The sequence below is a fragment of the Notolepis coatsorum genome (genome assembly GCF_963971535.1).
Source record: "Notolepis coatsorum genome assembly, chromosome: 3".
In the NCBI taxonomy this organism is placed as follows: domain Eukaryota; kingdom Metazoa; phylum Chordata; class Actinopteri; order Aulopiformes; family Paralepididae; genus Notolepis; species Notolepis coatsorum.
The window spans coordinates 77,861,861-77,883,285 of NC_140167.1; the positions used below are offsets into that span (position 1 = coordinate 77,861,861).

The 21,425-nt window shown below is 43.1% G+C and overlaps 2 protein-coding genes across 2 annotated transcripts in view; both read right to left on the minus strand.

The window, feature by feature from the left end:
- Positions 1-1,555, minus strand: part of lmnb2 (lamin B2) — a 45,547-nt gene extending 43,992 nt beyond the window's left edge. The window contains exon 1 of the mRNA XM_084310991.1: positions 1,162-1,555. Within this exon, the coding sequence (XP_084167117.1) occupies positions 1,162-1,347 (186 nt within the window). The 5' untranslated portion in view covers positions 1,348-1,555. The remainder of the gene's footprint in view (positions 1-1,161) is intronic.
- Positions 1,556-13,405: 11,850 nt separating this feature from the next.
- Positions 13,406-14,946, minus strand: timm22 (translocase of inner mitochondrial membrane 22 homolog (yeast)). Its single transcript, XM_084309928.1, has 2 exons — positions 14,545-14,946; positions 13,406-14,073 (listed from the first exon to the last, which is right to left on the minus strand). Exons 1-2 carry the CDS (start codon positions 14,860-14,862, stop codon positions 13,798-13,800), a joined length of 594 nt encoding a protein of 197 aa, XP_084166054.1. The 5' UTR covers positions 14,863-14,946; the 3' UTR covers positions 13,406-13,797.
- Between the last annotated feature and the right edge of the window lie 6,479 nt (positions 14,947-21,425).

Below are 21,425 nucleotides of genomic sequence, written 5' to 3' on the forward strand. Positions count from 1 at the left end.
GGTAGATAATACTCACTAACCTGGAGCTATTTACACAGTTAGGTAGTTAATACTCACTAACCTGGAGCTATTTACAGTTAGGTAGTTAATACTCACTAACCTGGAGCTATTTACACAGTTAGGTAGTTAATACTCACTAACCTGGAGCTATTTACAGTTAGGTAGTTAATACTCACTAACCTGGAGCCGTTTACAGTTAGGTAGATAATACTCACTAACCTGGAGCTGTTTACAGTTAGGTAGATAATACTCACTAACCTGGAGCTATTTACACAGTTAGGTCGTTAATACTCACTAACCTGGAGTTATTTACAGTTAGGTAGTTAATACTCACTAACCTGGAGCAATTTACACAGTTAGGTAGATAATACTCACTAGCCTGGAGCTATATTTACAGTTAGGTAGTTAATACTCACTAACCTGGAACTAATTACAGTTAGGTAGATAATACGCACTAACCTGGAGCTATTTACACAGTTAGGTAGTTAATACTCACTAACCTGGAGCTATTTACAGTTAGGTAGTTAATACTCACTAACCTGGAGCTATTTACACAATTAGGTAGTTCATACTCACTAACCTGGAGCTGTTTACAGTTAGGTAGATAATACTCACTAACCTGGAGCTATTTACACAGTTAGGTCGTTAATACTCACTAACCTGGAGTTATTTACAGTTAGGTAGTTAATACTCACTAACCTGGAGCAATTTACACAGTTAGGTAGATAATACTCACTAGCCTGGAGCTATATTTACAGTTAGGTAGTTAATACTCACTAACCTGGAACTAATTACAGTTAGGTAGATAATACTCACTAACCTGGAGCTATTTACACAGTTAGGTAGTTAATACTCACTAACCTGGAGCTATTTACAGTTAGGTAGTTAATACTCACTAACCTGGAGCTATTTACACAGTTAGGTAGTTAATACTCACTAACCTGGAGCTATTTACACAGTTAGGTAGTTAATACTCACTAACCTGGAGTTATTTACAGTTAGGTAGTTAAATAATACTCACTAACCTGGAGTTATTTACAGTTAGGTAGTTAATACTCACTAACCTGGAGTATTTACACATAGTATCGCTGTAGCAGACCGTACATGACGTTACATAGATGCCATATAACGGATACTATAGTGTCGGTAGCTTGTCCTCACCTCCCTGGTCGTCACCTCCTCCTTCTCGGACACTTTGACCAACAGCCGGTCGTTCTCGAGCTCGAGGCTGCGGACCCGGTCGATATAGACCGCGAGCCGGTCGTTGAGGTGTTGCAGCTCGTGCTTCTCCTGCAGGCGGGATATCCTGGTGGGAGACAGCAGCGGGGTCTGGGAAGGAGCCGCCATCACTCTCAAATCTCACTTAGAAAAACCTACGACGAGTCGTTCTACCGATTCAACCGCTCCGGAAGAATCTACTCCAGTGTTTAAAATGTAAAATACCGGTTGTTTGGACACAAAAAAACGTGTAGTAGAAATGAATGGAGCGGAGTTGCGTTTAGGTCGTGAAGATAATTATCTCTCTCTCTCTCTCTCCCTCCCTCCCTCTCTCTCTGCTGCACGAACCAAGATGGCCGACCTGGCTCACGCGGAACGCGCCAACAGGAGAGTTTACTTCCTGACTCGCGGTGGGTTGTGGGAGATGTCGTTTGTTGTGAATGAATGAATGAAAACTTTATTTAACAGATTGCAGAATGGGTAAAATACAGTACGGCTCAATACACACAATTGTTAACACTTTCAGAGCCTTTGATTAACCTTGATTTACCCTGTTGAATGCCACCATCCACTTCAATGTTAGCGTTAAAAACGCCTAATCTATGTTTTAAATTATGGCTATGTGTCTAATCTGCCCGTCGCTTATCAATGACTCGTTTGCAGTCAACATTGTCGAAGCGGATTGTTTTTTTATCGGTTCATTTTCGTTTTATAGCATTTTTAAAAGCCCTCATTTTCAAGGAAAATATAAAGATTCCATGATAAAAGACATTTACTGGAATATTCTAGAATACACAAAAACGTTGTAATTTTTCAGCCTATTTATGAATCGTTTTCAAATAAACGCTAGATTATGGATATGTATGCACGCTATAGACGCAAGCTGAAAAAAACGATTATCTTATTTCCTCATCAGCGATCATGCACACACAGACACATCACACATAGGGCAAACGCTGAGATCTCAGCGAATACAAATCCCATGACTGGTAAAATAGATTCCTTACCTCAGATCAGATGTTCTCCAAAAAGATTATTCCAATTCCTGATCGCCATTCCAAATATCGATCACGCTTATTGATTGATTATTGGCTGCTGTGAATATATATTCCAGGCTGATTCCGTCCCGCGAGCAGATCCCTCTTGTCTTGAGCATACTGCTCGCCAGCACAAGGAGCGAGTTGGCCGCGTCTCTACATTTCGTAGCTCCATTTCTGCAGACCCCTCTCTGATTGGCCCACGCCTGTTTCTACACTGGTTAAGCTTAGGCACTCTTTCGAAGTTGGTTAAGGTTAGAGTTTGTCTTAGAGCGTGACGGCAAGTTCTTTCGACGGTTAAGCTTAGGCACTCTTTCGAAGTTGGTTAAGGTTAGAGTTTGTCTTAGAGCATGGCGATAGAACGCCAGGTAGTTTGCAGGCTGTTCGACCGGAAATGGGCAAAGACACAGCTCGTCACGCGATTGGGCAACAGTGGCCAATCAGAGAGGGGTCTGCAGAAATGGAGCTACGAAATGTAGAGACGCGAGTTGGCCCCCCCCCCAGAGATCTACAGATCCCAGGTCAGTCTAAGCGACTGACCTGCAGTTACACAGGGATAGACGATAGGGGGCGCTTTTTTCCAATCTGAGCTCCTGTAGGGGCTGGTGTACCAACGGGAGACTCGGTTGATGAAATATGAATTCAGATCGCTAATAAAAGAATAAAGCGATATTTGTCGTCGTGGGCATTCAACGGGCGGGCTGATAAAACGAGTTATGTCGTCCGTGGCACTGAAAGGGTTAAGGGGATGCAGACCAGAGAAAGACGTTTGTCTTGTTTACATCAGGATCCCCCATTTTCATTTCATATTGACATTTAAGACATACTCAAGTTCAAGTTCAAGTTCAAGTTCAAGTTCTTTAATAGTTGTCATACAGAAGTACAGAATACTTTCATACAAAATGCTTCTTACTGTTACGCTCCAGAGACTGTGCTAGACAAGATAGTATCAAATAACATAATAACATAATATAGCATGAATTTAGAAGAAGAAAATGAGGTCACAGTGTTCGGTATAGACATATGTACAATGTTCTGAGTTACCATATAATATACAATACACAATACTATGCAGTGTACTAATGTACAGTACTATCTAGTGCAAAGCAGAAATGGGATGAGGTACAATTTTAGGTACAATTTACAGTAAGGTGTACGAGTTGTAGTGCAATCCTTCATCCATAAATATAAAGTGTGGGGAGTGGGTGCTACAGTGTGTTTGTTTAAAGTGGGTGTGTGCTATAAAGTGTGTGGAGTGGGTGCTACAGTGTGTTTGTTTAAAGTGGGTGTGTGCGTGTGGATGTGTGTGCTATGTGCGTTTGGTGGTTGTTGTTGTGTAGTGTTCATTCATTGTTCGTTTAGCAGCCTGATGGCCTGGGGATAGAAGCTACTTCTGAGTCTTTCTGTGCTCGCCTTGAGACTCCTGTATCGCTTGCCTGACCGCAGCAGTTCGAAGAGGCAGTTGTTCGGGTGACTGGAGTCTTTAATGATTCTCTTAGCCTTGCCCTTGCAACGCTTGTAGTAAATGTTCTGGAGGGTGGGGAGCCCCCCTCCAATTGTGCGTTCGGCTGAACGTGTCACTCTTTGTAGTCTGCTTTGGTCTTTTGCAGTGCTATTCCCAAACCAGGAGGTGATGTTGCCGGTCAAGATGCTCTCTATTGTACATGAGTAGAAGTTCTTAAGGATCTTCTGGCTGACTTGGAACTTCCTTAGGCGCCTGAGGAAGTAGAGGCGTTGTCGTGCCTTCTTCACCACACTGTTAATGTGTGTGGTCCATGTCAAGTCCTCGGATATGTAGGCTCCGAGGTACTTGAAGCTGTTGACTCTCTCAACCGGTGCCCCGTCGATGCTGAGGGGGCTGTAGTCCTTGACCCCCGACCTCCTGAAGTCCACAATCATCTCCTTTGTTTTGCTGACGTTCAGGGAGAGGCTGTTTTCCTGGCACCATCCCGCCAGGACCTTGACCTCTTCCAGGTAGGCCCTCTCGTCGTTGGCAGAGATCAGGCCCACCACCACTGTGTCGTCAGCAAATTTGACGATTGTATTGCTACTCCGCTGAGCCACACAGTCGTGTGTGTACAGGGAGTAGAGGAGGGGACTCAGAACACAGCCCTGGGGGGCCCCTATGTTGAGGGTGATGGATGAGGAGGTGCAGTTGCCTGCTCTCACCACCTGGGGTCTGCCAGTCAGGAAGTCCAAGACCCACTGGCAGAGGTCATAGCCCAAGCCCAGGTCCCTGAGCTTGGCTATGAGTATGGAGGGGACTATGGTATTGAATGCCGAGCTGTAGTCGATGAATAGCATTCTCACATACTCAACATACATGACATTTATGGCATAGGGACATATAGGTATTTAGTACTGATACATTTGTGACATATACGGTATTCAAATATACAGTACTGTTACTCATAGATCCTGACAGAGTATATACATATGATGGGGAGGGGACTGTACATTAGGAGGGGGTGGGTGGGTGGGAGAGAAATACACATAATATTTTAAATATTACAGTATTACAATATTATATATTCTTATTACAATAAAACTTTATTTTACAGATTGCAGAATGGGTACAATACAGTACGGCTCAATACACACAATTGTTTTTTTTTTAATCTACTTTTTCTCCCCATTTTTCTATTTTTTCTCCCGTCCCCAAATTCGCATTGTCCAATTCTACCCTCCCCTGTCTCGAACGCTGTTAGGCCATGCCTCCCACAAGCCGGCTGCAATGTGGACGAAGCCTTGCATCACGTGTCCCCTCTGTGTCAATACTTTTACCAACGGATTTCCTGTTCCGCGTGCGCGTTCTGCGATCTGATTGGCCACTGACGTTTCTGGTCGTGTGACATGTGCGGCCAATCGTGTGACGCCTGTTTCTTTCACCGGTTAAGCTTAGGCACTCTTTCGAAGTTGGTTAAGGTTAGAGTTTGTCTTAGAGCAGGGCGATAGAACACCCGCCCTGATTCCAAACTCTAACCATAACCAACTTCGAAAGAGTCGCCTAAGCTTAACCAGTGATAAACTAGGCGTTAGGTAGTTTGCATGCCGTTCGAGGCGGAAATGGGCAAAGACACAGGCATCACGCAATTGGGCGCACATGTCACATGACCAGAAACGTCAGTGGCCAATCAGATCGCACCAGAAACGCCAGTGGCCAATCAGAACGCAGAACGCGAACGCGGAACTGGAAATCCGTTGGTAAAAAAATAGACGCGTCCCCTCCGGTACTCGAGGAGGCAGCCGTTGCATCTTTTCACCTGCACAGCGCGATCTCTCAGCGGCGAGGGTCTGCGTGGGAGGGACGCATGATTTTTTCCCGTAGCCTATGTGTGCGAAGACGCTCTCTGATTGGCTAGCCGCGTACAGCGAAGACCCTCTCTGATTGGTTTAGCGCCGAAGGGTCTCTTCCGCCTAACCCTAACCTTAACTTTAACCTTAACCCTAACCCTAACCCTAACTCTAAGTATAACCCACTTCGAAAGAGGGCCAAAGCATAACCACTTTGAAGCAGAGAATATATATGTACAAGGCGGAAGAGATCCTTCGGCGCTAAACCAATCAGAGAGGGTCTTCGATGTACGCGGCTAGCCAATCAGAGAGCGTCTCCGCACACATAGGCTACGGAAGAAAATCACGCGGGAGGGACACACCGCCCTCGACGCTTCCTGATTCTACTGCGCAGGCGCACCAACCGACCTGTAGGAGTCGCTGTCCACAACGTCCGATCCCCACCCACCAGCTTCCCACCCCCTAATACTGCCAATTGTATTAGTATGAACGACCAGCCAAGCTGGTAGCAACGCCGAGAGCTGGGCTCGAACCCAGCATCTCCTGCATTGGTGGCGAGCGCCTTGCCCACTGCACCACCTAGCCACCCTAATACACACAATTGTTAAGGGGGTGCAGACCAGACAAAGACGTTTGTCTTGTTTACATCAGGGTCCCCCAACATAGAATGTGTTAGTCTGACACCAGACCAGTTGAATATGAAAATATAGAATGTGTTCATCTGACCCCACAGATCAGCTGAATATGAACATACAGTAAGTAGCATTGTGTTTGTCTGACTCCAGACCAGCTGAATATGTAATTGACATGTTAGCCTGATATAGACGGTTTCACTGGAATTATGTTGCTAGGGAACAGTTTGGACCCAAATGTTTACTTTTGATTTATTTATTCATTTATTTTTCTTATTGAACAACTTCTGATTTACAGACAACATGGATCAGATGCATATAAAAAAGATAGAAAAAGACAAACATACAAGAGATTGAAACAATAATACAATTAAATATATATATATAGATTTTAATTTGGCATGACTTTAAGGGCTTTTATATAAGAAATAAACTCACTCAAATGAAATACACTAAACCTTGGTTTTACCTTAATATACTTTGACTTGTGTACATAATATTTTCCAAGAATAAGAACGTTATTCTTGCTATTGTCCATGATGAGTCCATGAGTCCAGCTGAAGAACCTCTGGGTCACATCAAGCCATAATGGACCCACATGTATTTCCACCCAACTATTGCATCGGTAAACACTGCAACAGGAGATAAAGGCGGGTCCTTTTAGAACTTTACTGCTGTCTGTAACAGCGGCAGCGCCAATGCGACCATGTCTGATCCACAGTCTGATCCACGTGATCCAGTCTGATCCATTCCAGCACATGAAATGGATCCAAAGTGGGGGTTTGACTGTAGGAGTGAGTTTAGGCTACCAGCTACTACTGCAAGGTTCCAACCACTGTTACTTAATAAGTTTAAAATGCAAATGCAATGTATAAACCTTAAACACAACCTTACCGGAGACCTTAAACAACTACCACCTTAAACACAACCTTACCAGAGACCTTATACAACTACCACCTTGAACACAACCTTACCGGAGACCATCTAAACACAACCTTGGAGACCTTATACAACTACCACCTTAAACACAACCTTGGAGACCCTATACAACTACCACCTTAAACACAATCTTATCGGAGACCTTATACAACTAGCACCTTAAACACAACCTTACTAGAGACATTATACAACTACCACCTGGAATGTCCTCCAACTGACTCCGAAGCTGAAGGTTCTTCCTTCTTTTGCTGCATTTAAAAGTATGATCTCCGACCACTGTGTGCATATGTCCACTTGTAACTGTCTTAGCTGATTTTTATAGTTTATTCTTATTTGTTGTGTCTATATGTATGAATTTGCTGATAAACTGTGTCTTTATTTTGTAAGTTCGTCATTGCTGTAAATGTGGGTAACCTCAGTTTCTTACGAGTTGAAATAAAGATTTGACATTAAATTAAATTAAATTAAATTAAATTAAATTAAATTAAATTAACCCTAACTTTAGAGATTCAAAAGAAAGAGATTCTTTGTGACGATACATTTTCGAAGATAATGTGATTTACTTGAGTGAAGCACGACACTGATGAAGTGACTTCCTGCTGCTGTACATGTTACTGAAACGGACTGAAGTATATACGATGAATTGAAAATGGGGGACCCTGATGTAAACAAGACAAACGTCTTTCTCTGGTCTGCATCCCCTTAACAATTGTGTGTATTGAGCCGTACTATATTGTACCCATTCTGCAATCTGTTAAATAAAGTTTTCATTCATTTATTCATTCATTCATTCTTCATGGTCTCGTTGCAAAAGCTAAATTGTCACTAGGGGACTTTGAAGCACCTGTGTGCCGATCTTGGAGTAAACTGACAATAGCAAAGATTATAGCAAACACCACAGAAACGGAATTTGTGCTCGCTAGCTCTGCAAATTCAGCTATTGTGGGAAGCCAGCCAATATAAAATGAAAACATACTATACATATAACTATACCCCCCCAAGAGAAATAAAAGAAAATTACAATTTAAATTGGAACATGAAGTCCATAAAATATCTGGGAGTAAGGCTGACTAAGGACTTAACAAAATTATATGAAGCAAATTACCAGCCCCTAAACACACAAATTAAAAAAAGATATAGAAAGATGGTCATTAGCCCCCCTGGATTTCACCTCCAGAATAGACTCAGTAAAAATGAACGTAGTCCCTAGACTACTATATCTTTTCCAGTCCTTGCCGGTGGAAATCCCTGCTAAACAGTTTAACGAGTGGGACAGGATGATTTCTAGATTCATATGGAGCAGGCAAAAACCGAGAATTAGGTTCCGGACACTCCAACTCCCTAAAGAGAAGGGAGGCATGTCCCTCCCAAATCTGAAGGAGTATTATTATGCAGCGCAAATAAGACCTTTGGTCTGTTGGTGTGAAAGGGACTACGAAGCGAAGTGGAAGGACATTGAAGTGAAATCAATTGATATACCACTCCAGACAGTAATTGGTGATAGACAGCAGGCCAAGACCCTATATAGAAACTTAAACCCATTTATTGTACACACCCTACAGACATGGTTCAAAATTGTGAAACAATTCAAGTTAGAAAAAAGGATTAAGATCTTGAGGTGGTTTGCCTTCGATTTAGGATTTAAACCAAGAATGCACAATGGTAGAGAATGGAGAACTTGTGAGCTTTCAAACCTTGAAAGATACATACGGTTTGGATAAACACGACTTCTTCAGATACCTACAACTACGCCAGTACTTTCTAAAAGAGGTAAAGGTGTCTGAGCCCAATACCCCAATAGACAGTGTTATTCAGATATGCATTCAGGCATACAGAGACAAGATGAGTAAAACTGTGTCAAAATTATATAATAGCTTTGTTCAGGCCAGAACTGACTCCACAAGTTACATTAAGACAAATTGGGAAAAGGAATCAAACATTGAAATAACCGAAGACGAATGGGAGAACATGTGCAGAACTCAATGTAGCTCGACTAATTCAAAAACATGGAGAGAATTCTGCTGGAAAAACTTGACTAGATTCTTCATAACTCCCAAAATCAAATCCCGACAAGTAGGCATAGAGCAACCATGTTGGAGACAGTGCGGCCAGAGGGAGGCAAACCACTCTCATATCTTTTGGAATTGTCCAGGTATTCAACGTTATTGGCAAGATGTTCACTCCACCATGCAGGTTATATTGAATTTTAAGATACCAGAGACCTTCTCCTATTTGTACCTGGGTAACTTACCTGAGGAATTGGTAGGAGGAGACAGATATTTGATGAAAATATTTTTAGCAGCAAGTAAGAAAGCGATCACGCGTCTCTGGTATCAACAAGAACCTCCAACAAAAGAAAAATGGTTGGCCATTATAGGCGAAATATACACAATGGAAAGACTTACTTTTATTCTCAGATTACAGGAAGAGAAAGGTTTGAAGTACTGGGAAAAATGGGACTTTTATATGTTAATGACGACAACCAGTGGATGATGTATAGTTGTAAAGAATATTCACCATAGTAAGAGAATTGAGAACTCAGCATGTGAAAAGTATATTTTTGTAAAGTGACACTAATAATGCAGCCCGGGATTGTGTTTTTGTTATGTCTTGTTGTTTGTGATTGTTTGCTTATTGTGAAAAACAATAAAAAGAAAGTTATTAAAAAAAAAAAACATATAGGCCTACTATATTCTAATTACAAAATGTAAACATTTTAACAAGTTGGGACAACCCTTCAGTTAACTACCTATCAATTATCCAGTAGTAGTAATTATGGTTCCTCAATATACATTTAACATATTGTGATGAGCCTGGTGGTGTTCAGACTTGTCACGGTTCAAAAACAAATAAATTAAATTGTCCACACAACCACAATTTCAATCAATAAAAGATATTTATTGAATAAGGCAAATATAGTCCGATGGGCAATTAGAGTAGTCGTAATACAGTCCAAGGTCAAAAACACAAAACAGGCTCTCATACAAAAAAGGGATTGTTCAATACTCTTTGTTTGTCTTCCGGTCCAGGGTCAGTACACAAGGGGGTTTCTCAGCCAGTCTAGGGTCCAGTACACAATGAACTCCTTCTCGCCTTCACCTCTCCTCTCAACAACCTCTCACCTCACAAAACTCTGTATCTCAATCTCTCTCTCTCTCTGTACTCCGCTCCTACCTCACCTCCACTCAACAATACTCTGTCTGTCCTAGTGTTTTATGTTATGTGTGTCTGGTGTGTGTGTGTGGGATGTGGGTGATCTCATGGTGCACAGGTGTGTTCTATCAGTCCTAATCAGCTGCCTAATTGCTTCTCCTCCCGTGGCAGTAGTATCTCCCATCCTTCACGTAGCCATGGGACGGGGGATGATATCTGCCACAATATTACAACGTAGGCTATGTGTTACAGCACTACTTTTGGTGTCCCCCTCAGGAATTGCTCTTGAGAAAATGTCATGTAATTTTCCCGTCCAAAGTTGATATCAGATTTTCACCCCTGGGTGGATGTCTCGATTGTCTCGGGGTGATGGCCAAGATCGCAGTGACTGTTCTACCCCCACATTGGTTATGTGCACCATTGAGGTCATGGATCAGCTTCATACCGTCTTCTGTCCAACCTACGTCTAAAACCATGCCTGTTTTAGTTCATTGCTGGGTTAAGTACTTCTATTCTATTCACATATATGCTTACGCTTACTACATGTATCTATTGCTATGTCCACCCACCACAAACATGCAAACTGTCTAACACCTGTCCCCGTCTCCCTGTGAGAGGATGTCTCGTGGTGATGACCAATGTGGTCGATGCCCTGTGGGGATGGCCAACATGATGTGATCCTCTCTACGTCGCCATCATACGTCAAATGGATCCTAACGGAATACATACTCATGTGCAAACGGAATATGACTGATATTTTGAGCTCCGAGCCTCGACACTATCATATTATCACACTAGCCTCTATGCTTTTTCTTGGTGTTGCTGTTCTTAGCTCTATTCTATTTAAATCTTAAATATTTTTTCTTATTTACCCCAGTTGCTATGAGCACAGTTTATTTTGTACCCAGGGACAGTGCACATTAATCAACATCTTCAGTTTCCATATCAATGTAAATGTGCCAGAATTAGCCATTTTTCATCTGTATCCCTGCCTAACATGCATGTATTTATGGTGTGGGAGGAAACTGGAGTACCCAGAGGAAACCCACGCAAACACAGGGAGAACATGCAAACTCCACACAGAAAGGCCCCCTGCTGGGGTTCGAACCCAGGACCTTCTTGCTGTGAGGCAGCAGTGCTAACCACTGTGCCACAGAGCCGCTATTGGATGTACATGTGTTTTATTACACGTATATGTTCATACATACCAACTATTTTGCCTGTTTTATTCTCCACCCACCAATCATCCTCAACAACACTACTATCACCGACATCCAAGTAGGGGGATCCCCCCTTGAGCGGCCCTTCTAAGGTTTCTCCCCTCCACATCGCCTGTGGTGCTTTTTTCCTATTGCTAGGTTTTAAGTGTGTTTTTCCTTACCTTCGCTGGGGTATGTCTGGGAGTGTTGTTTTCAGATTTCATGATGTTTTTTTTTGTTCTTGATTTATTGTGATGTTTCTTCTTGATTTGTGTGCATTGCACATGCACTAAATTTAGTGGTAAAAAAAAATCCCTTGAGCAAACACCTGGCCTAGAGGTTCTACGCACAAGGGCACAGAGAATGGTGACGCTTTTCAGATCCAGCATTACTGCTAAGGAGAGGCTGACAAGTGTGCAGGTGCAAATGAATCGTCCAGTGATGAAGGTGAAGGTTTTCCAGTCAAAACCAAGCACAATTAGACTTACTGCTGAATGTGCAGCACTGATGAAGCACACATACACATCAGCTCAACCACAACACTGCACCAAATGTAGAAAATACACCCTCCACAAGTAATATTAAAACTAGATTATTATCGATGTACTGTACAGGACTAAATAAGTAAAAAGATTATACAAATTGAAACCTAAGTACTAAATTCTGTTGTGTTTCTCTTTCAATGTCTTTCAGCCTTTAACCTGTGGAAAACTATGGACCAAGATGCTGCGACTACGAGGTGGTCACGAAATGCCACGGCAGATACCACTGTAGAGGTCCAGAGATACATCACTGATCCTCCCCTGGAAAGATCTGAAGATCCACTTTTATACTGGAGCAACCACAAGAATGTGTACCCTCATTGATTTAGACTGGCAAAACAGTTTATTTGTATGCCAGCCTCATCAGTTGATTCAGTTCCATGTGAACGGGTTTGCTCAAAAGCTGGAGAAGTGGTGAGCAAGAAAATAAACCGTCTCAGTCAAAAAACTTTGAAAGAAATCCTATTCATCAATAAAAACCTTTGAGTCTCATAATCACACCATGCCCTAGTTACACAAGCACAGCCATCATCATTATCCCTGCACACATCCAGTTTCCCAAGCACAACCTCTCCGTCCCAACTACATATATTTACACTATCAATCATACAAGGAAAGAATTCAAAGTAAAAACGTAGTAGAAACGTAAAAGAAAACAAAAGGCTGCTTAACAAAAATGTAATGTGTAGGGAAGAGAAAGATGTGTTGCATGACAGCCTCTTTATAATCTGGGGGTGAGGGCAACTGATTTGCCATTGGGAACACCCGTTATTGTTATGATCAATTAAGTGGGAGCACGTAACAATATATACAGTATATATATATTACAAAACAAACAGAATTCAAAACATTGCTTTACATCCACACAAAACAGGTTTGTTTTGCAGTCTCCTATTTTGCCAGCAGAGGGCACTGAAACTAACCTTTGAATACATTTGGTGAAGTGGTTCATTACTGGTTCAGTGCTTCATTTGACCATCACTAATGTAGAGTGGAGGGGTCTTGGTGGTGTAGTTAAGAGTTTTACTGTATTAAGCACAATCTCACGAGGCTCATACAGAACCAAGCATTTCAATGTAATGTACATGTACCTTATATGTGACAAAATACAAGGATGAAAACTGTTCTATACATTTATTTTTATCTTTTGATTTACACCAACATACTCTGGTTATCCATTAGCACTAATTTATATATTTTATACCCAGTTAAACCACCTGTACATCTGATAGCACCACTAGTCTCCGTAGTACTCATATACTTTATACCCAGTTTAATCACCTCAGTACATTGTATATTACTGTTGCACTTTACCTCTACATTTGCACTCTGGTTGGATGCCAAACATCTTTTTGTTGTACTGTACATGTGCTGTATGATGACACTACAGGTGTATCATTTCATGTTTATTTGTTCTGTTCATGGTAATGCAGTCATGTACAGTAATGCACAGTAATGCACTGAAAACAATTAATCTTATTTAGCCCCCTACTGAAAACAATTAAAAAACAAAACAATAGATGGTCTGTCAACTACAATTATTAAAGAATTAATACTTACAATAACATGAGACAAAATAAATAGAGTGATACAGAAACCGGTTACCCCCTTAATAGTCTGTCCAGTGTGTCTGATGTCTGTCTGGTGTCTGTCTGATGTCTCTCTGATGTCTCTCCTGTGTCAGTTTGGTGTCTCTCCTGTGTCTCTCCGGTGTCTGTCTGGTGTCTCTCTCCGGTGTCCGTTTGGTGTCTCTCTCCGGTGTCCGTTTGGTGTCTCTCATGTCTCACCGGAGGTAGTACTCTATGGCAGCAGAGAAGGCAGCGAAGCCTCCACAGCCCAGCACCCCAGCCTTCAGTCCGGCCCTGAAACCGATGGCCCCTCCAGTCACACAGCCGCTGTACACGGCGTTCCTCCAGTCCGACACGCCACGGTGAGACTCCACCACACACTCCGTGCACGAGAACATGGCGCCAATAACGGCAAAGTTCTTAGCGTAGGACATCCCCCTCTGTCCCATGTCCTTCAGCACCTCCCTGGCCGAGGGCGTCTTGAGCGGGTCCTTTTTAGATTAGATTAGAATGTATTGTTGTCATTGTACAGCACAAGTACAACAAAAAATAAGTTTGGCATCCAACCAGAGTGCAAATGTAACAGTAAAGTACAATAGTAATATACAACGTACAGGTGATTAAACTGGGTATAAAATATATAAATGAGTACTACTGAGTAATAGTGCTAATCAGATGCATGTACAGTACAGAGTTGTAGTATTAATATGTACAGGTATAAACAAGACACTATGGTAGTAAACCATACAGGATTATATGCACATATGTACAGACAGATGTGGATAGATATATATACAGCAATAATACATATATATATACACGGTATACAGCATTATTGTACATGGCATGCTATCATAGATTACATGGGTTAATGCAGGTGGATAAGTAGGTATATAGAAGGAGTAGTATATATATATATGTATGCGCTAAATATAAATACGATATATACAGCACTATTGTACCTTGGGGTCGAAGCCCACGTTGGTGTCGATGCCCGCGGTGAAGACGCCGAACGCTCCGCCTAGGACGAAGCCTCCCACGCAGGCCAACAGGGCCTTGAAGCCGCAGCTCTCCATGCCGCGTTCGATCCTCTTCTGCTCGTCGCTCTTCAGGGGTACCGGCAGGCCTCCCATCACCCCGGGCTGCAGCTCCCGGATCCCCCTGAGATCCCCCACCAGGTGCCGGAGGACCAGGCTGTACTGCAGCGGGCTGTCGGCCTCGGAGGAGGAGGCAGGAGGAGCGGCTTCCTCACCGCTCACCAACTCCATGGTCGCCGCCATGTTGGTGATAATGTTATTGAATGTGCGTCTGCGCGTCCTCTGCAGATTCACCTCTCCTTCTTCTGCTTCTTCTTCTGTTGCTGCTTCTTCTTCTTCTTCTTCTTCTTCTTCTTCTTCTTCTTCTTCTTCTTCTTCTTCTTCTTCTTCTTCTTCTTTTCTATTTTTTGGCGGTTGGCAAACACTTTCGACGAGCATTACCGCCATCTACTGAAAAGGAGTGTGGATCTGGATGTCCTAAATCCTATAAAATAAACCTGTCGTTCTCAAAAAATAAAACAAACTCTCCATACACACTTCCCCAGAATTCCTTTGCAAAATATCAACTATTTTAAGTGCTATCTTTTCCCTCTTCAAATCCCTAATAATACCTTTCCTTTGCCTTTGATACAATGTACACTGTTCTACCACATGTTCTACCGTTTCTAGACTAACACTACACTCACATTGTCCATTAATATGCTTTTTTAACATAACTAACGTACTATTCAACCCTGTATGCCCCAACCTCATCCTTGTAAACACGTCCTCTTCTTGCTTGCTCCTACTAGTAGCCCTACTCCAACCCACCCTCTTTTGCACCCCATAAAACCATCTCCCTAACCTCTCATTATCCCACATGCCTTTCCATTTTTCCCTAACCTTCATTTTGACTATACTCTGGATTTCAGCCTTACTAATCTGTACATTCATCGTAACTCCATTAAGTCCACAAGCTCCTTTGGCCAACTTGTCCGCAAACTCATTCCCTCGAACTCCTATATGGGCCGGCACCCACAAAAAGACAACCATACTACCTGAACGCCTAAGTCTGTCTACCATCTGCACTATTTCCAGCACAATATCCATCCTTGACTGGGACACTACATTTTGAATACTTATCAACGACGACAATGAGTCTGACGCAATTAAAATTTCACCCTTAGGCCTATTCTCCTCTATCCACGATAACCCTATCATTATAGCTACTAATTCTGCCGTATACACTGCTAGACTGTCACTCAATCTCTTTTTTTTTGAAATGCCAAGACTTGGGATTGTAAATGCCGCCCCCACTCTGCCTGACTCCATTTTAGATGCATCTGTATAAACCACCAGTCTTTCACCATACTTTAACCTAATATAACTCTCCACCATATGGCTACTAATCTCCTCTCTCTCCTTCAACTCCACCAATCCTATATCAACAACAGGGGTATCCATCAACCAAAGAGGAACTACTGGGAAACAGACTGTTGGACACACACTCATTTCCAGAACGCCCATCCCCCTAGCTTTTGCCTCTATAATCCACCCAAAACTTTCTATCTGCACCTTCTCTTTTTCCTGACACTGCACTAATACACTTTTGCTAATATGATCCTCCTTATGACCCCTAAGATTGGCCCAATACACTAACCCCTGTTGCTGCTGCTTCTTCTTCTTCTGTTTTGTTTTACGGCGGTTGGCATCCAATACGTTGCATTACCGCCACCTTATATGTTAGGAGTGTGCTTATTTTTTTTTAATAAAGATAAACACAAAACAAACTACAAATAAAATAAAATAAAACATACTAAACCCTACTCACTAATTATGTCTCTCAGATATTACATTAGATTAGATTAAAATCTATTGTCATCATACTACAGCACAAGTACATCATGCCACATCAATGTGGAACGCCCTACCCACAGCCGTAATTTTTTTAAATCCCTACCCACCTTCAAAACCGCTCTCAAAGAGCACCTACAGGAGGCTGCAATTCGAAATTGGTCCTGTAAATGTCCAAACCCCCCCTCCTAATGTACAGTTTCTTCCCCCTCGTTTATATTTTCTGTTAGGATCTCTGTTTAACATATTGACCGCCAGCAGCAGGGGGCGCTGATCCCCCTTCAGCGCCAGGTCTTTATTCTTTTTTTAAAACGTTCTTTTTTAGCGTTTATCGCTTTTTCTGGTCAAGCATGACCGACAGAAACAGGTTGAATGGGATGTAGAGTAGGGGAAGACACTCTGAGAAAATACGGCGGGTCCGGGAATCGAACTCGTGTACCCCAGATCCGTGACGAGCACGGTTGTCCCCGACGCTGAAATGGCGCCGAGATACGCGGTGAGCTACGGGAGCTCCCCCGCCAGGTCTTTATTCAATGGATATAGTTTTAGAATGCCAAACTAAGTCCTAAAACTATATTTTATATTATAGCTATGGATCTAATAACGCCGTCAACTGTCAGTGAGTTGCTTCTGGTCAACATGCAAAAAACATAGTTTTTTCATCCGTACATTTCCGTTTTATACCGTTTTGAATATGAGTATAGTTTGAGTGATTCTGAGTAATTCCAGGAAGACGAGGAAAAGGCATTTTAGTGTAATTTATCACATTGTAATTTTTCGGTTGATTATCTAATCATCCTGAAATCAACGCTAGATTATCATTATTATGTCTCCTTGTGCATACATGTGTAGCACCCTGAAAATATGGCTATTATTCAGAAGTGCTGACTTGCCTTTTATCTCCTCTTTGTGCACAAAGACATGTTGACTAGTTTCCATTGATATTCTCACGAACAATGACGCGGTGTCTCTTTCTCCTACCGGCTGGAATATGGATTATAAACAGAAATTGATTCATATTCGATCCACCCAGTTCTCTTCCTGTGGGGCTAAGTGGCGGTGCCAGCAGGGGGCAGCAGGTGGCAGGCGGAGCGTGGAGAGAGGCAGGCAACGAGGAAGAGGGAATCACCTGGAGGTGGGGAGAACCGGAAGACCTCTTCGACGTGTGATGTAGCCGTGAACGGTCGCAGCTACAACGGGAGGTGCTTTGGAATAGCCCCGTTAAAGAAGTGAGCCAGAGAGCCCCGTCGGAGCGAGTGACGGGTGACGAGACATACTTGCTAGTGACGGGTTATTCTAGAAGTATCCGTGATAGTGCGTGAGTAAGAGAAACCGAGCCCAAGGACTAACGTCCATAGATAGCGTGTTATAGTAGCAGTGTGTGCGGTATTTTTAGCATGCTGCTAACGGCTATATTGACTCCTGTGTACCCCGAGCGCGAGGCGCTGAAGAAGACCGGTGGTGTAGCCAGCCACGTTGCGCAACAGTATAACCGTGTAGTAGGTGGGCGTTTTGGGACCCAGAGAGTAGCTTCAGTGTAAGGTAGGACAAGTGTATGCATGCGCGTCGACTCAGCGCCGGCCGACAACAACCAGCTTTCACCGGCGTGTCAACGTCTGCTCTGCACCGGCGGTCGACAGCCAAGCACGGGAGTTCTTCCGTCGAGCAGAGGTCGCCATCACCCAGCACACGCTCTCAGCCAGCTACTGCCCCTGTGCTTCAGCCCCGCTTGCTAGCGCCCGCGACGAGAGCGTTCGACGCCATCTTGCTACCTGGACGGTGGTGGCACGGCGAGGCCGCCATTTTGGTTGAGTACAATAGGGCGTCGATGCTCTGGATCTATTACACAGTACACAGTGTGGTGCGGCCTACGGGCGAAGCTAATGGTGGCTAACTGCAGTTCATAGGGGTACCCCATACACATTCTATGCCGGCATTAGTATAGGACTATTGTTTTGGTACCGTGGGCCCACAATTTTGATTTCCTTTGAGTGTGATAACGTGTGGTTCTTTAATAATGATTCCCATTTAATCAACCCTTTCCCTGTGGGGAGGTTACAGACCTGGTGCATCATAAGTAAAGCCTGTTAGAGGTATTATACCTGGTACTGACCCAGACGTGGGTGTATAATATACGTGTCTATAAGGTATTGAGTTACACACAGGAGCTATAGTAGGACTTCAGTCCATTCGACCACTCCTATTAAATCATTGTAACTGAACAGTACAATTAATATAAAGACTTAAATGGGGTTCTGTGTGCGTGTCCATTCCTGTGCCCAGTATTAACTCTTTTGGTGTGGGTAACGTATATATGATTAACCCCTTCCTACCCAACTCTCCCCTTTTCATTATAAGGTTTCTAGTGGTCATCAAGGGAGGGTACTGCTTGTGGGAGGAACAAATCCATTTATGCATATCAGTCACTAGGTGTGGGAGGTTAACGGAGGTAAACAGGGAAGTGAGAGCAAGTGGGGAAGTACTGCTGACCGCCCCGGAGAGGCGAGGAAGACCAGAGTACCAAACCAGGTTGGTAAACCCCGGGCCCCATTCACTCCCACTACCGGGTCCCAGTTTGACGCTCTAGGCCCAAAGACGAGGGTGCAGTCAGACGGAGCTCTACTGTGTCCAGCTACCTTGTGACTGCCAGCAACCGTTCCCACTAAGCAGGGATAATCCACCCTGCTACACATAAAATGGCCCTCGTAGTGGGGCGCCCCCCCCCCCACCGCAGCCAACGGTAGAAAGCACAACACGGTCCACGCAGATAGCTTTGATCACGGGAGAATGAAATATCAGATCAACGCAAGATTTTATATATAGTGTTCTTACCTTGTCTCTGATGTAATGCAAAAAAAAGTATCCAATTATCTGATCGCCATTCCAGTTATCCACAGCGATCCTGTCCCCGAAATTACACATTACACCGAGCGTTACACATGAACGGGCGGGGGGGGGGGGGGGTTAGTGTTCCATGCCATCGTTGTAAAGGCCAGCCTCGCCTGAGTATTTAAACCCTGCCCCCACAGCTCAGATCGGCTCAGAAAACACACCAGACCGTTTCCAATGAAGTGCAATAGCTCCGCAAGGCAGTAGAGGGTGGTGTTGACCGTCTGGCAGCTCAGACACATTCACCAGGGTCTGCAGAGGCTGCAGCCATGAATTATGAATAGATATAGCGAATATTCGCATGGCGGGCAATAACGAGTATACTCATTTTTGGCGCAGAACCAGTTAACAGTACTGTATATTTGCATATCTTGTATGTCACAAATGTAACAGTACTGTATACCTGTATGTCATCATGTATGTCAGAAATGTCAAGATATATATCTGTATGTTGCGTATGTCATTAAATGTCATTATGAATTGAAAATGGGGGACCCTGATGTGAACAAGACGAAAGTCTTTCTCTGGTCTGCATCCAAGTTTCAAGTTCAAGTTTCTTTAATAGTTGTCATACAGAAGTACAGAATACTTTCATACAAAATGCTTCTTACTGTTACGCTCCAGAGACTGTGCTAGACAAGATAGTATCAAATAACATAGTATAGCATGTAATTTAGAAGAAGAAAATGAGGTCACAGTGTTCGGTATAGACATATGTACAATGTTCTGAGTTACCATATAATATACAATACTATGCAGTGTACTAATGTACAGTACTATATAGTGCAAAGCAGAAATGGGATGAGGTACAATTTAGGTACAATTTACAGTAAGGTGTACGAGTTGTAGTGCAATCCTTCATCAATAAATATAAAGTGTGGGGAGTGGGTGCTACAGTGTGTTTGTTTAAAGTGGGTGTGTGCTATAAAGTGTGTGGAGTGGGTGCTACAGTGTGTTTGTTTAAAGTGAGTGTGTGCGTGTGGATGTGTGTGCTATGTGCGTTTGGTGGTTGTTGTTGTGTAGTGTTCATTGTTCGTTTAGCAGCCTGATGGCCTGGGGATAGAAGCTTCTTCTGAGTCTTTCTGTGCTCGCCTTGAGACTCCGGTATCGCTTGCCTGACCGCAGCAGTTCAAAGAGGCAGTTGTTCGGGTGACTGGAGTCTTTAATGATTCTCTTAGCCTTGCCCTTGCAACGCTTGTTGTAAATGTTCTGGAGGGTGGGGAGCCCCCCTCCAATTGTGCGTCCCCAACACTTTTAGTGCCCACCACGTGATAAGACGTTTTATCAACCCAATGCCTGAATGCCCACCACGACAATTAGCGTTTAATTTTTTTATTAGCGATCGGAATTCATATTTCATCAACCGAGTCTCCCGTTGGTATGCAGCCCCTGTAGGAGCTCAGATGTGAAAAAAACGCCCCCTATCGTCTCCCAGATGGTAATGCACACTTTTGGAATGGACTCAATAACCCGAGCCGATCAGATTCATTGTGGAGCCTCAGAACAGCGTGGAATACATATGTACAGTCTAGCGTTGGATCAATAAAAGCGATCGATTTTTGGAATGGCGATCAGGAATTGGAATGATCTTTTTGGAGAACATCTGATCTGAGGTAAGGAATCTATTTTACAAGTCTTGGGATAATCAGAGTTGTATTCGCTGAGATCTCAGCGTTTGCCCTATGTGTGATGTGTCTGTTTGTGCGCGATCGCTTTGAGGAAATCAGAGAATCGATTTTTCAGATTGCCTATATAGCGTGCATAAGCACATATACTATCGATAATCTAGCGTTTATTTGAAAACGATTCATAAATAGGCCGAAAAATGACAACGTTTTTGTGTATTCTAGAATATTTCGGTAAAGGGCGATTATCATGGAATATTTATATTTTCCTTGAAAACGAGGGCTTTTCAAAATGCTATAAAACAAAAATGAACCGATAAAAAAACAATCCGCTTCGACAATGTTTTTTTTATTTTTTATTATTATCTTTTCCCCCCCTCCTTTTTCCGATTTTTCTCCCATCCCACTGTTAGTCGTTATGCCAATTCCCAACCCCCTTCCTGGTTGTTGCGCACTCCC